This window comes from Prorops nasuta, unplaced genomic scaffold, assembly GCF_024137725.1.
Source record: "Prorops nasuta isolate Cenicafe-Biocafe unplaced genomic scaffold, Cenicafe_Pnas_1.2 PNAS00018, whole genome shotgun sequence".
Taxonomy (NCBI): Eukaryota; Metazoa; Arthropoda; class Insecta; order Hymenoptera; family Bethylidae; genus Prorops; species Prorops nasuta.
The window spans coordinates 2,271,559-2,287,603 of NW_027116815.1; the positions used below are offsets into that span (position 1 = coordinate 2,271,559).

At 31.2% G+C, this 16,045-nt stretch overlaps 1 protein-coding gene across 4 annotated transcripts in view; it reads right to left on the reverse strand.

Moving 5' to 3' along the window:
* Nucleotides 1-279: 279 nt before the first annotated feature.
* The window catches only part of LOC136780115 (ATP-binding cassette subfamily G member 4), a 29,003-nt gene continuing 13,237 nt past the window's right edge, over nt 280-16,045 (reverse strand). For 3 of the 4 annotated variants that reach the window (XM_066738229.1, XM_066738228.1, XM_066738227.1), the window contains 10 exons: nt 9,905-10,022; nt 8,036-8,225; nt 7,136-7,281; nt 5,270-5,508; nt 4,858-5,151; nt 4,571-4,734; nt 4,320-4,488; nt 4,140-4,240; nt 3,719-4,060; nt 280-3,603 (listed from right to left, as the gene is read on the reverse strand). In XM_066738229.1, the coding sequence (XP_066594326.1) occupies nt 3,445-3,603; nt 3,719-4,060; nt 4,140-4,240; nt 4,320-4,488; nt 4,571-4,734; nt 4,858-5,151; nt 5,270-5,508; nt 7,136-7,281; nt 8,036-8,225; nt 9,905-10,022 (1,922 nt within the window). In that variant the 3' untranslated portion in view covers nt 280-3,444. The remainder of the gene's footprint in view (nt 3,604-3,718; nt 4,061-4,139; nt 4,241-4,319; nt 4,489-4,570; nt 4,735-4,857; nt 5,152-5,269; nt 5,509-7,135; nt 7,282-8,035; nt 8,226-9,904; nt 10,023-16,045) is intronic. The other variant, XM_066738230.1, reaches the window with a different exon arrangement.

Here is a 16,045-nt window from a genome sequence, read left to right on the forward strand (position 1 = left end):
ACAGGATTTATTAAAATGTATGTATATTTCTTGAAAAGTGTTAATTGTCCTTACAACTGTATATAATGCTGCGTATACATGATAGATGGATGGTTGTTAAGTCGAAAATCAAAGTTTGCTGAAATTCTAATTCCAACTCTCTCATTCGCAGCAATAGGTACAAAATATTCAAGTCATTGACAGGTTGCGACTGGTCACAGGTCACAATCTTATTTTTCTAGACCCACTTGTGCACTGTGCATTCGGTACACATACTGTATTATTTTAGTAAAAATATGATTTTCTTTCTCTCCTTCAATTTATTTACACGGAAAGTCTGTATAGTACACTAATGTTCGTGTCTTCATTTATGTGTCATAATTTATAAGACAATGAATATGGACTTTGTCCAATTGCACCTTTCTCACGAAATAAGCCAGTCTCTCCGTTAACAAGTATATTTTATATCGAAGCATGGCACTGCTAACAATGAATTAAATAAAAACGGAGTCATCAGATATGGAAAAATAATGATATGTATAAATTACGAGTGAATGCGCGTATGTCCTACATTCATTATCGGCCGGGCAAATAAAAGTCTCAAGATGATAAAATGAAGTTGCGAATGTACAATTAAAGAATGATTTAGGTTTTAAAAAATTTATAATTTTATAGAAGTTCTCTTGCCGCGCAAGAAGACGAACCTCTGTATTATTATTTAAAGTTACGAAGCAATGTATCAACATGCCATTTCTCATAATCATAAAATGCATTATTCAAGCTATGTTAAGCGTAACTTAAATGTTCACAATAGCGCCAACTATATTGAATTTTAATTATAAGTATCAAAGAATGATGTATATTTTGCCATTTTCCAAATAAGTAAATTGTCGAAGTGGATATCTTATTTCTAATTGGCTTTAGGATGCAATTAAGTCGAATTACTCGTATATGAATCACTTGTTTTTTCCTCGTGTCCGTTTAATTTAATCGCCTTATGCAAGATGTTTCTACTTGTGTTCTTCCAATATACAAGGTGTCCCTACACCATCGCACGAGCATTTTTACTCGTTGGCTTCTGGAAGTGTATGGAGCAATATACACATTCAAATCGAAATTTATGAAATTCGCGGTAGATTTTCGTCGACGGGATATCGTGACGCGATAAACGTTACACTCTGTATCATTAATCGATACTTATCATTACATTGATAATTTGATAAGATTTAAGGAAAACGTGACTTGGTAAAATATTCTTTTAATATAAGCTAGAGAGACTGGGAAGGACAATACATGTAATTATCCTAATAACATGTACGTGGGATTCTGCCGAGATAGACTTCTGATTTAGTAGTTTCCACACAAATATCTTCTTCACGATTCTTTTGATACCAGATTATTAAAGTCTTATAGCTATGTAATCATAATTACGATTAAACGAGTCTTTAAAATGTTTTACTGGTATCAAAGATAAAACGGAAAAACTTACATTTTACGTATTTATAAAAAATAAAATAAACTTTTAGGTATGTGTTTTTGTTAATAAGCAGCTTTTCTCGTGGTGAACTGTTTACCATTCTGGCGGTATGAGTTTAAAGTCTCTCATATTACAAATTAATTAAGAAAATATAGGTTAAAAAATAGATTTATAAAAAAGAAAACCAATATTAAATTTCTGAAATTTCTTTGAAGCACGCCATTAAATCAACTACGAAGAAACTAAAATTCTTTTATAGTTATAAATAATAATAGAAGTAAAATAATAGAATTTATTAAGACGTGAGAAAATAGTAATTTTCAGAATATTAAATTTACTGATTGCAATTGAAAAATAAATAAATAATTTTTATTTAAAAACAAACAATTTGATCAGTAAAATATTTTGTTTTTTGATTCCTTCATTCCTTAAATACACTGTAATGTTGTATTCATCGGCCAATAATGAGAAGGAATTTTACGAAAAGAATTGTTTATTCGTAATAAACTTGTATTATAAAATACAACGGAGAGATTATGCGAATCCAGTATACAAGTGGTACACGCGTCTGGATACATAATATATTACAAAAATATTCGGAATATTTTATTCCGACGGGCACCCCAACACTCGCATAACGCATAGGTTATAGCCACTAGACAAATGTTTTTATTAATAACATTATAACTACTATAGTTGTCGTTGTCTTAGCGCAAAATGTTGATTGTTGTTAAATTCGAGTTATTTTGATTTTTAACATACTTATCAAAATTTGCCGAATTAGCGCGAATTGCAGTAGCTTTGAACTTTGGTAAAGCTTGAACTAAATATGTCAACTGATATCACTTTCGTTTAATGCCTTTTTTTCATTAGGCAAATTTCGTACCTCGACGTTCTATTTTTCCTACGACTATCCATCTAATCGATTAACTCATTCTGAGCATATTATACAATATTGTCAATTTTACTATTAGTAACACTTATTTAATCTGATACAGTCGCACGTATAAACCTTAGAAAATTAAGACAAAGAATAGAACGAATAGAATAGTTGAAATTTTAAAAAGCCTAATGTGTAATGTAAGACAGGCTATCATGAATTTTAACTATTCACAATTCGTATTATATACTTACTATCTTAATAGGATAATTTATCTTAAGACCGCTCGCGCGTCAAATTCATTGACTTTACAGAATCAGACGCGAAACACTAGGCATGCAAATAACTTGGCAAGATAAATTCGTGCATTTATTATTAAGATTTTGATTGCATTTTGCAATCCGAGCCTATTTGTCTCGCGTCCAAAATTAAAATTAAGAAGAACGTGCGCCCCATCACAGTAATCCATTGTTCCATCTTGTATTTATCACGCTCACAGCCATTTATCGATAAAAGACAAGTGGTCACCCGTGAAACATCGTCGATTAAGGTTTTCTTATTCTTTTTACAACATTTTCTCTTAGCAATATTATATAACACGTAAGCGTGTCTTAAGCTGCAGTAAATTTAACGATCGTATTTGTAATTTTCCTCAAGTTTCTATAAGATTCTTCATCAAGTCAAGACTTTAACATTTTTATTGATCTATTTTCAATTTGGTAACCTTCACTATGTTTCGATGCTATCAAAAATAAGTTCAAAGTTGCTCAAACGCCTTCACGCTATTGACTCGTTTCAAGATACGTATAAGCTTATAGTGTATACGTAAACAAGAGAAAAGAACAGAATTACCCTGAATGATGAATACGTCACACAATATTACCATTTTATCGTGTGCTTCTAAATTAGATATAAATAAATTACATCATCTTATACCTTATAAGCAATTTTCTCATCATGGAATTATAATTATATTTTCAATTCCTTTCTTGTTCTAAACATACTAGTATCATCGTATTGAAATACACATATTGCGAGAAAAATATAAACGGTTAATGTCTATCTCATTTCATGGGGAATTTTAATCTTAATTTGTTCGTTAAAAAGTTTATCGGGCAGACTTGAGTTTCCAACGGAGGAATAGGTATGCAGCAATTCTTAAAACGAGGAATATTAATAAAAGAGCTAAAATATCAAGCGTGAAGTCTGCATCCATCATGTCAAGCTCCTCCAGAGTTGTTATAGGATTTTTGAAGTGGCAGTAAACCTGAAAAATAATAATGAGATTAAAGAAAATGTTATTTTCTTTAATTTTAAAAAAATTGTATATTTTATTTGTTTGGCTCCCGTAAATTGGTATTATCATATAGAGTTACGCTTACCTGGAAACATTTCAGTTTTTCTCGTGCAAAAGCATAAGTAGCTAAGGCCGTTCCCTCAAAACCGTATCTAATGTAGCTGAGATACGTGATCCACCTGAGGTACACGGGAATGGCATCAAAGCTGACAAAGAATCCTGAGAAGAGTAGGAAAGGCACTGACATTACAGGCGCTAAAAATACGCCATTTTGAACGTTCATCGCTGCACCAACTACCAATCCAACTGATTGTGCGACGAAAGAGATTAATAGACATGCCCCTAAGAACATGCTAAATCTAAACACTTCTGGTGGTTGACTGGTCAAGAAGTATACGATGCTGACGTAGATTATGCAAAAGATTGCCTGTGAAATAGAAAGGAATTATCTCAATCTGCATGTACAGGACTCGTTTCAAACGTAAAGTATCTGTAGTATGTCTTACTTGAAATGGAATGTCAGATACAGTTATGGCCAAATAGTATGCTTTGAGAGAATACCATCTGTTGAAATTTTCTTTGAGAAGCACTGGTAATTCCAAAGGAACTATGAACAGTAATATAATTAGAATACGAGTTACTAGACAATTTTTAACAAATAGCTGCAATGCAGATTTAGTACATACATGATAAAATTGTGATTGTCATGGACGTATACATGAGGAAAAGCATGTTGAAGAAGAGAAAACCAAGATTACTAAGTACTTTAGCACCATCATTTCCAATATCGTAATAAAGAGCACCAATTAGGAATCCAACCAGTATGTGCGCAAATAATCGAAGATACATAAGAGTCTGCAAAAAGTTCAAATAATATATATTTAACTTTATTTCATTGCAGCTTATGACGAATTTTGCTTTAAGTATCATGACATACCCAATCTCTCCGACTGAATAACAACGTTCTTTTCAAAATAATCCAGAATTGTAGAAATTCCGAGGTAGGATATCTTTCTGGCGTAACCGCAATTGAATCGTCGAGTAAAGCGGTGCTAGCATTGTCCTTCTTCTCCAAATCGATAGGTATCGCAATCTCGGCTGCTGCAGGTAAAAGTTCGATTAGTTTTATTTAAACGTCTCCAATTTATTCTTTATATTGATATTTTATATTTACTGACGCAACGTGGTATTTATTTTTTATGCAATACTGAAAAAAACACAGACCTTGTTTGACAATATCGTTGGTGGCATAGCCTGGGAGAATGTTTCCATTTTTGACCTCGGATTTCTTGCTCTCTGCAAACTTGTCCTCCAAATTACTGGCGTCATTTTTATCCTTGGTACCTTGGTTTTCTGTACCCTCGATGTCCTTTGGAAAGTTTCCCATATCCGCGTTGTTTAAATCAGACTTCAACTCGGGAAAGGGATGTCCTTCCCGAATGTCATACTGCCCGTTCTTTATTGCGTTTACTAAATTTTTTATATTGTCGCCGTATTCTCCACACGACACCTCGATAACTGTAATTATTTAATTGATGTATTTTGTGCTGTATGTTTATTTCTTTCTTCCAATGTAACTTGTTTAATTCTGAATATTAAAAATACTACAAATGAAATGTCAGTAAAAATAACTTACTGAATGACGCAGGATTGTGGTAACTAGGGCAATTTAATCCAATAGTTCGAAGGAAAGGTACCAGCTGAGACGTTGATCCTTGGTAAACGCATTGACCTTCTGCTAATGTGTAAAGGGCATCAAACATCTCGAAAAGTCTAGCACTAGGTTGATGAATAGTGCAAATGATTGTTCTGCCTCCTCGTGCCAGCGTCTTCAATAGTGAAATACATTGAAAACACGATGAAGAGTCCAAACCACTGTAAATAAAATAATTTATTTCTAGATTTGATATTGGAAAGAGAGAGTAAAATAAATACAATCATTTTGTGTATATGTATGTGTATGCAATCATATTCTTGCAGTTATTAATTAAAATATTTTCTATGCTCTTTGCACTGATATTTTCTTGACAATTCTCACGATTATTGTGTAAAAAATAACAAATTCTTGAGCGATAATAACAACAGTAACTGTAATAATTAAAAACACATGTACAAGAATATTTTACATTTAAATATGTTGTATAAAACCAGAGGTAAACAATTTTCTTATACGAGCGCAAAAACTTGAAGGTTTTCTTCCTTTTCATAGGTATAAACCTCTTTCTGAGTTGCTTTAACCTTGAGTCAACCGGTCGTTGATCGGGCAATCGCCTTTCCGGAGGAGGAAAAAGAGAAATACGAGAAAATTAGAGTTACTGAACGAGTGAGTTGGGATTTTTTAAATTTTGCCTTTTCAGGCGTATCTTGGTTCATTAAATTAACCTTTTTTTTTGACTGAACTCTTTTCAGATCCACAATCGAAATTGAGTGGCTTCATGCCGGTGAAAGTGAAAGGGAAAAAACCGTTTTAAAAACCGGACATTAATCATGAACTTTCTCCAGGTATTATGCGCGTTCTTCCATCTTGTCTAAACGAAAACTTCTACTTCGATGTATTTTGCTGATAAATCATAACTAAGATATACGCATATTTATACATATATTAATGATTTCTGCATAACCATAAAATACAGATGCAGAGAACAGTGCAAAATAGCAGAAAGAAAATCAGTAGAAGGGGACAACAATGAACAAACTCTGTAATAAATAATAGGAGGATGAATTTTTCTGTTCAATGATAATTGTGTGTTGTCATAAAATACTAACAGTTGGTGTTGAATTAAGTCGTAAATTATAAAAGTAAGCAACGTCAGGAAGTGTTGAAGAATTTTCTATAAATCACAAAGCAAAATCTCTGCAATTTACCCTTTCATTGCAACTATCTTAGAAAAATTTACATACACATCTATTCTTTTTTTCAGAAGCATCATTGAACATTAGAGTATGTTGTAAAGTTTCACTCAAAAGTAAGGGGGAAAAAAAGGGGACGGAAGGTAATGTTCTTTGTTTGTCGATTGGAAATTGTCATTGTTTGTCTTGAGCTTGCTCGACAAAGAGGAAAAAGAGAGGCGTGCTTGGAGTTCGTATAGCGGTACCGTGAAATGGTAGTTTAGCTCAGTTTACATCAGTGGTTTTAAAGTGAGACGAACAGCAAGTACTTAAATACACTCGACGAGACTTGATCGGTTTACCAATTCAATATTTGAATTGTGCGCAAGTTGAATCATCGATTGCTCCCCTAGGCCTATTATCTTTATAACACGTTTCTTCTCTATACGAGAAATCAACGAAATCGCATATATGTGCGCTATATTGTAAACATATTGAAAACAAAACAACATCTAGGAAAGAAAGAAGAAAAAACAGCAACTCTCAGTATGCACTACTACAAAGTAAAAGCTAGATAATACAAATATATATTTCCGAAGGACTCCGATGACTATCACTTGTAGCGAAACTATTGCGCATTTCTCTTCGTAATCCATTACTGACGTTATCTCACCTAGTGGGTTCATCGAAGAACATTACTGGCGGATTATTAACAAGTTCAAGGGCGATGGAAAGCCTTTTCTTCTGACCTCCACTGAGATTCGACGTCATAGTACGGCGATGCTCAGCTAAGCCCAATGTCTCTAGAATTTCTTGAATCTGCAAGGATATTTAGAGTTAATTTTATACGATTTATTAATATATCAATCGAGTTCATTTGAAATAATACTCAGAACGTTATTCTATTCCTTGCGAAAAAAGAAATAATTTTTGTAGAGATTCATGTTTACGATAATTAAATGTATCTTTTGTTTACTCCTTTACAAATCTTGCGTTATTATAAAAAATTATAATAATAATATGAATTAGTGCAGTCGAAATCTGACTTTTTCATTGAGCTTGTTTAATTTTCTTTTAATGTGTATCTATCATTCTTCAAATATATAAATGGCTTATTTCAACGTAGTATTTAAAGAATATAAAAATAGTTTAAATAATAGAACTCAGAACTTATCAAATGATCAATCGTAAATTTAAAAATTATTATTAACTATTTAATTTCATAGTAAACATTTATGCAGTTTTTAATCATCGCTTATCTTTATATAAGATAAATCAAGTTCTGATAACCCTCTTCAATGATTAGTCCAAGCTATTCTTTGAGTACCCATAAACCACTCAAGCATTAGATCTATCGATAATCTTGGATATGGAGTATAAATAATTTCTACAATAACAATATAAAAGGCCAAAAATAAAATATCTCAAACTAGAGTAATATCTCGATGTTAAAACAATTTGGTTCCTTCTCATAAATAAATCTAATGTTAGAGTAATTAATACAGATAATGTAATTATATATTTTAAACTGAGTAAAATCTTTTCTTTAATAAAATATAGAAATAAAACTTACCACTTCTTCCTTCTCAGCTTTGGTAATATGTTTACCCAATTTAAGATTTGCAGCAACCCTCATTGCTTCGGCAACAGTCAGATTTGCATGTAATTGATTATCTTGCATTATGTAGCAAGATAATTTTCGAAAAGCACTAAGGTTCCTTTCATGACCATTCATGGTTATACTACCTTCCACGCCAGCCCCTCTGAAATTAATAATAACTTGATTTTACCTCAATCCTAAACAAATTGTTTTCCCTTTAAATCATAGTAATGTTACTACTGGACTGACAATTGTGCATTAATAATTTATAGCTTCGTGACAACTGTTCAAATCGAATTACTCTTAACAGTGTGAAAAGTGTCTAAGATAATATTTTATTTATGCGTAATTGGTCATTATGTCTGTTCTTACTGCATCAAGGAAGTTTTCTCTGAAAACTTGTGTATTGAGTTTCTCATTTTATCATTGACAAATTTTAAATCCGGATGTGTAAATCTTAATAAAACCGGTTTAGGAAATACGATTGAAATGAAGCGAAGGTAAAATGATTTTTATCTGTTTGTCGATAAATGTATAATATAGTATAATGCCCATCTACTGTTTCCTGACCTGTCCATATGTAAAAGCTTTACAATATAAGGAAGGAAATCGTGTAATTTTCTGTCAAAAGCTAGACTGAATAAATTATCAACTCCAGTTTACAAGATTTATATCCAAATATACTAATTTATACTATGCGTATTATAACCTTGTAGAAATAGACAACTTTATTAGAAATAGAATTTTCAATTTATTTTATATTTTATGGTTGTTGTAAGAGAGAATTTATATTAATAGCTTAGAGATAATAACATCTATCAATAATTTGTTATTGAGAAATATGGCATTGATTAAGATATTTCGATTTAACAATGTGATTAATATTGAACATTGTTTTCAAGCGTTGTTATTTTTTTGGCAGTATCTTAACACGGTATGTGCGTACAAAAGGAGGTATGCTAGAACAGCGTCGAGCCTTGACAACAACTCGACGGTTGACCCCTTTCACACAAATGTACGCACATTTATGCAAATCTTGGGAAAATCATAATTATCCAGAATACGCAATGGCCTATCTCGTCCTTCTTAACTACCCTTCGTGCCTCGACTATTCATTACACGTATCAACGTGATTTACCTAATCTTATATTAATAGTATATTTCTAACAACTGTGTGTATTTATTGCTTGTCTTATTTTCTCTCTTTTTATAAATTCTATGACACACTTTTAGAATTTTCCCTAGTTACGAGTCGTACAGAGTTTTTGACCGTATTACAACACAGGTAGCCATGAGCAGCTGACGAAAGAGAGCAAGCTTTTTACTTGGTATTTTAATAAAATCAGAATAATTCATTTATCATTACCAATTTTGAGCTTCAAATTAATCAAGATCAATTATACAGTTCGCTGAAATTATTTCCAAACGGAAGTATGGCGGATTGCGCAACATCTTTGTATTCATAATCAACTACTTATTTAGCATACAGTTAAATAAATGGTGAAATTTCGTATTCCATTAGCCGAGGAAGCTTTATTTTATTATCGTTTTGCTTATTTAATTACACGAATAAATCTTACAAACACTGTCTTGGTATAAGCTAGTATTTATTCTCTTAGTAATATTATTGGTTTGTGTTTCAGTTAGGATTGACTACATCTAAATAAGGTATTCTATTGTCACACAATATGCCTACACTCATTCGTTATTCAAAAAAGAATGACTGGCATTATTATACAAAGAGCTAATCTGCACCAAGGTAAAAACATCTTTCATTTCAACTTTTTCAAGTAGTTGATTGCATAGTGCGCAAAGTATTTGAATCATTATAAGATAACTCACTTGTATCCAGTAAGAATGTTCAACAAAGTTGATTTTCCAGCACCAGAAGGGCCCATAATTGCCGTCAGCTCTCCAGACCTGAGTCGGCCACTGACACATTTTAGGATTGTCTTTACATCTATAAAAAAATAAGATAGTAATAATTATTAAACAATAATTAACAAATAACAAATTTTTGAGCTATTGAACCATTGAATATTATTTTACTTTTCCTGCCTTTTGTAAGGTTTTTAATTAAAAATTTTTATTCCGTGAAAGGATGCATCGTATAGGCTGGGCGTCACGAGCATGACGCAATGATATCATTATGCACTTGGGCAGCCGACATTCACGCGTTAATTGTTCGTGAGTAATGGATAATATCTGCTCTCAGTGGGTGAAAACATTCAATGCTTATCGCGTTTTCATGATGCAGCTTTGTATACCATTTATCTACAATTTCGAACAAAGAATACAGGCCAGAGAGAAAATCGTCCAAAGTCCAAATGTAGCAAACTCTCTTTCATCCCCCCCCCCCCCCCCCCCCACTCCTACTCTCTCACTCTCTCTGACATATGTAGATAAACGTGTACGCTAGAAATATATTGCGTATAATTTTACGAGTTTGTGTAGTTTTCTTTGTATTCTTAATAAAATAATTGAGAGAGAAAGAGAGAGAGAGAGATGAATTCTTCTTTATTTTAGTCTCGTCTGCTTGTCTTCTGTCTTAAAGAAAAGCCAACAGAAAAGAATTCTGCATAATTAATTCTCTAGGAGACCTTGAAAATAAGTTTACAAAAAGAGCTATTTGTGTTGCTATCATCCTTTTGTACTTCAACTTTTTATAGCTTTTACATTTTATTCTGGTGCAGCCAAAAGTTCGCAATTCCCAGAAGACTATATAGTCAAAGCTTAATTTAGAATGGCTAAAATTTCGTTTTGTCATACCTTTATAAGAATCTTTGATGGATCCTAAGTCAATTATTTTTTGTTATACATTTCTTTTATTTTTGGTATCATTGCGGATACAGGAGAAAACGTTCCAACCGACAAAAAATTAATCGACGAATTTTTAATATTTGTTTACTGAAAGGCTAATATTTATAGAAGGCATTAAATAAAAAATTAAATGGTTCGTGAAGATTTTTAATGTTTTAATCTGTTTCTTTCTTTGAAATCGATTGTTTATTAGTTATTATTCGCAGATTGGAATTTAGGGACTGTAATTTTGAACAAAAGATAACTACGGTAATTTCTCCAAGTGATAATTTTCATGTTGCAGAAATGGTGTTGATGATCTTATAATAATAAAACAATAATGGATAAAGTAGTCAATTCTTAATAGCAAAAATTCGATAATGGTCGGTGAGTTGTGTAACATAGATTGAAGTAGACATTCGTTGGATTATCATAAGGCTGCGCTCCAATCATTCAGAAACTAATAGATCTCTCTATTGCATTTGTAAATCTACTTACACGAGAGAGCTTTGTTTATTCAATGTTCAATTTGTTACTAACAATTGATGTATATGCAAATATTTCGATGGTTTGTAACAGCTATTTAAAGTCTACTTGAAATTTTATTTTTTCAAGTAGTCATATTAACAAAGCTATGTTGTACTTTTTATATTTTCTTTTTTATATTGAATTAAAAATATTTTAACTTTAATTATAGTCATCGAACAAAGTTTTCATTGTAATCAATAAAATTTGCAGTTCGATTTTTCATCCAAACAATTGAATATTTATAGTATTAATTATTAGTATTCAGAGTATATATATATTTAGTTTCTTAGATATAATCGTTATATATTACAACTGGTCTAAATGTTTTCTGTCCATCCAAAAAATATTTGCACCTCTGTCCAGCTCTAAAACAATTTAATATATATTGAATGAAATATTTATTTATTTAAAATAAGTTTTTATTATGAAAAAATCAAATATCTTTGGTAATACAGAAGTTAAATAATGAAATGTTTCCTTTGGAAAGCTATAAAGTGAGTTCTGATGGCACACGTTCATTTAATTCACGCTACCGCTTGGAATATCCAATCTTGTACGATCATATGATTGCGCAACTATACCAGAAGTTGAAGCTATACAGCTGGAATAATTGACGAATCATTTTCAGCTTTATATTTTTAATTCTCTTTCTAAATCTGTTTGATTTTTTTCTTTGTTTGAAATCCACGTAAAATTAATGAACTTTCAATTAATCGCATTTAAAGGTTTTCTATTTAATCTAATCTTTAAAATGCCTTGTATATTTTCGTATCCGTTGACATTGATGGGGTGAATGACTCTGGTATTTTTAATATTGTAAAATCCTATTCATATTGTGATTTATTTGCTACCCGAATATCCCGACAAAGTAATAATGCCGAGATATAGATTCTTTTTTTAAAATAGAAACGTCTGTTCAAATAAGTTCAAGACTTAAGATTAAAAGGCAAAATCGTTTAAAGTCAATCGGAATGTAAAATGACAAATGCAATTTTATATATGAAAATATTAAATGTAGAGATCCTATTAGCTAAAAAAGAAAGAGTTTGCTATTCCATTGATATATTTTAAAGAATATTAATAATAAGAACAGAAATTTAAATAAAACACCCATTCGATATTCTATCTTTGAATAAAATCTATAAAAACGAAAGTGAAAGAAAGATTTTTAATTCTTCCAGAATTTGACAATAAAGGTGCGATATGCGGATACTCATAAGCACATCGATTATGTAAATTATAGACTATGAGTTCAAATACCTTATCAATATAAAATCAAAATGCTAAATACATTTTTACGATTTACAGATACTAACGAAGTAGTAAAGACAGTATTGAAGAACCTATGAATAGATGAGATTCTTCACCGTATACATAACTCCATTTTCAGTCTCGTTTAGCAATCGACTATTTCAGTTGGTTTACAGAGATTTCTCGATTTCGCATTGCACATTTCGTAAATGCTAACTAAATAATGATGTGTTTTCTATGATTTTGATAATTGTGACATAGTATCCTACAGCGACTATGCTTTTTCTTTAAGAATTTTGTATTTCTCAGTTTTTATAAAGTTTTAAGTAATCACAGTATTTCTTATTAAAATTATAAAGTATCATTAAGAAATGTTTATTATTTCATTGCCGGTATAATAATATACGACACACATGGCAAAATTGAAATTCTTCGTACTACAGCACTTTCGATTCAATCATTATTATATTTCTACGAGATAAGGTATGATTGACAGTGAAAATTAGTACGGGGAAAACCGTGACAGAAAGGCATATTGATGTAATTTTGCACGAGTTAAGTGGAGATACGTTATTCGCATTAGAAGTTTCAAACAATGCTACCCTTCCTTCTCCGATGCACGCATCGATTTTACCTCTGAAAATAGAAAAATCTAACTGCAAAGAATATTGCTTGAAAAGTTAGCCTCTGTTTTTTCAAAATTGATCGTCAATTTTTTCAGAGTGGAATTGACTCAAGTCATCGAAATATTTTTAATTTAACAATAATTAAAAGTTTGTAAACAAAGAATCGCAATTGTTATAGCTAGAAAGATTTACACTAAATAAAAAATATATTATTCGTTATTTCGGTATTAAATTCATGTAAGCTTCAATCAATTCTCGCCGATGAATTTGTATGAGAAAAATGATTGGATTTAATATTTACCGCAGCCACATACCTGAACGTTGAACATTGAACGACTTAATCTCTATAATATCTTTAAGAAAATCTCTTTATCACAAAGAAATAATTCACATGTCGAGAATTTATTGTTATTTTTACCGTTTAATAAATCTATCAATGATAAAGGTAGAAGTTGGAAGTGCGGTTCTACTTTTTTATTAGACGTATCTAAATAATAGATTCTATATCAGAATGACCCTTCAGCGTTATCTATTATCTCTACGTTACTCAATGTGCAAAGGTTACTGGCAATTAATAATGGCCACAGCATTCACTCGTGCAAAAATAAATGAATATACGAGCATCGTTTCCAAGATCGATTTAACTATCAGAAATCGAGTAATGTACGTGTATGTAGATGTATTGGTTTGAGAGGTACATATACGATGACTATTATTGTAATGGGTTTGGTTGCCTGAGTTTCAATGCCCAAAGCCAATATGTTACACATGCATATATTATCAGACAGCTGTACATATGAGTGGATTATTCGTCACAACTCAAAAAAATATGCTACTGATAATACCAAACAAAGACTTTTAACAACGGTTACTGCTTGTATGTAAATAAGGAACAAAAGAAACTTGTGCGAATTGTTTTAAATACATCCAGATGAAATGAATTAATACTGATTTATTATTGAAACCAAAGTAACAATTGCAAAAACTGATTAACAAAAAAACAACCGACTAAACTCTTCAATCTGGGATAATAATTTCAGTAATAATATTTGAGAGTGGTTGGATAATAAGTATAAAAATTGAAGATTTATTGGAAGAAAGAAAAATGAGATTCCGTAAAAGCATAATATTCCAAGAGCTGGCAGGTTGTTACTAGTGTATAGTGAGCCATAATCGATGCTCTTGCAAAATTGAGGTCACCGATCTTATACGTTTGATGCGGCGCATTCGAATAGCCGTTTGTACTTTGATGACGAGAGTGGTAAATTTATTAGCAGGCTAAGTAACTAAATAAGCAATGTAAATAAAACGATAGAAAATTATTGCAAGCAGCAATATAAGCAAGAAAATCTAATATTGTTAAAGAGTATGAAATTCAATATAGCCTGACTTGTTAATTAAATTTATATAGTTACTTTATTTTTAAATTTCATCGATCGTTGTTTTTCTAAATTTATTGCAATATAATTTACGATGTTTGAGTGCTATTATAGTTTTTTCTGGACTAAGTAATAAAATTGAAGCGTAAGAAGGTCGATCTTTCGATCGACCGCATAACCGGCGTAGTATAAATGAGACTTGTTAGTCATAGAGATAAAATTGTCATTACTAAAAGCGGAAATGTTATTTTGCTCGATTTGGGCTTAACTTCGGTATACTGCATTGGAGTTATAGCTTGTGGTATTGAACGTACCAAGACGAAGGAAAGCACAGACTATACATTTATACGAACTATCTCACGTTTGTTAATAATTGTAGCATGTCGACCTGTTATTTATCGTTATATTATGTATTATAAATTGCAATTTGCTTGGCCAATTAAAAAGAAGTTATTCGTTCATCGTTGCAACATCATTGAATTAAATTGATATTGAAACTACATTTGCATTACTAATACACTTTTACGAACTGTCTTTTAGTGCTATAAAAGTTAGATGATTTCAATAGTATTATATTATTGTTATATTTTTTCTAAATGGACTTTTGTACCCGGATCGTGTGAATATAATCACTATGTAGTTTGGTTTAAGCACGTGAATCACCCACGTTTCGTTATTAAAGAACTCATCTTGTATCTCTTCAAGAAAGCCGCATAAAAGAATATGCAGAATTGGTCTTACCTCTCAATTTAAATTATTCGAGACAAAAAGGACATGAAATCTTTTCGGTATAACTATTCGCAATGGTATTTTAACAATAATAATACAGAAACTAGCTTCGTTCTAGGATGGATCTAACGTATAGCTGAATGAAATAACTCTACCATAGGACGTTTCACGAGTAGAATCTCCAAACGTTCTAAAAAGTCTTTTGCTACTTTTTCAGGAAAGTAATAAAACTGTGTTGCTAAATATATATGGTAACGCCATATATTTAGGAGTGCTCCAGAATATTTTTAAATGAATTCACTACTAATAACGCTTTCAGGACTATTGACCTTGACACGTGAATTTATTTAAGAACATTCGTAGTTTTTGTGAAATTGGCACTTAAAAAACGTTTGGAATTTGCATTCTTCATTTTTTTTCAGATTAAACGATTTAAGATAATTGTTAGAACAATGAGCTTAAGTAGAAGTGTTATTTATTGAAATAAAACCAAACGTTGAAAATTTTATGTAAACGAAATTTTAGTAGAATATATTGAGTAAGAAAAAGAAATATCTTTTTTGCTCTTGGACGTGTGTGTGTGTGAGAGAGAGAGAGAGAGAGAGAGATTATCAATTCTTACAGAGATCTCACGATTTCACATTTGCAGCAATACGTCAGTCAAATTGTGT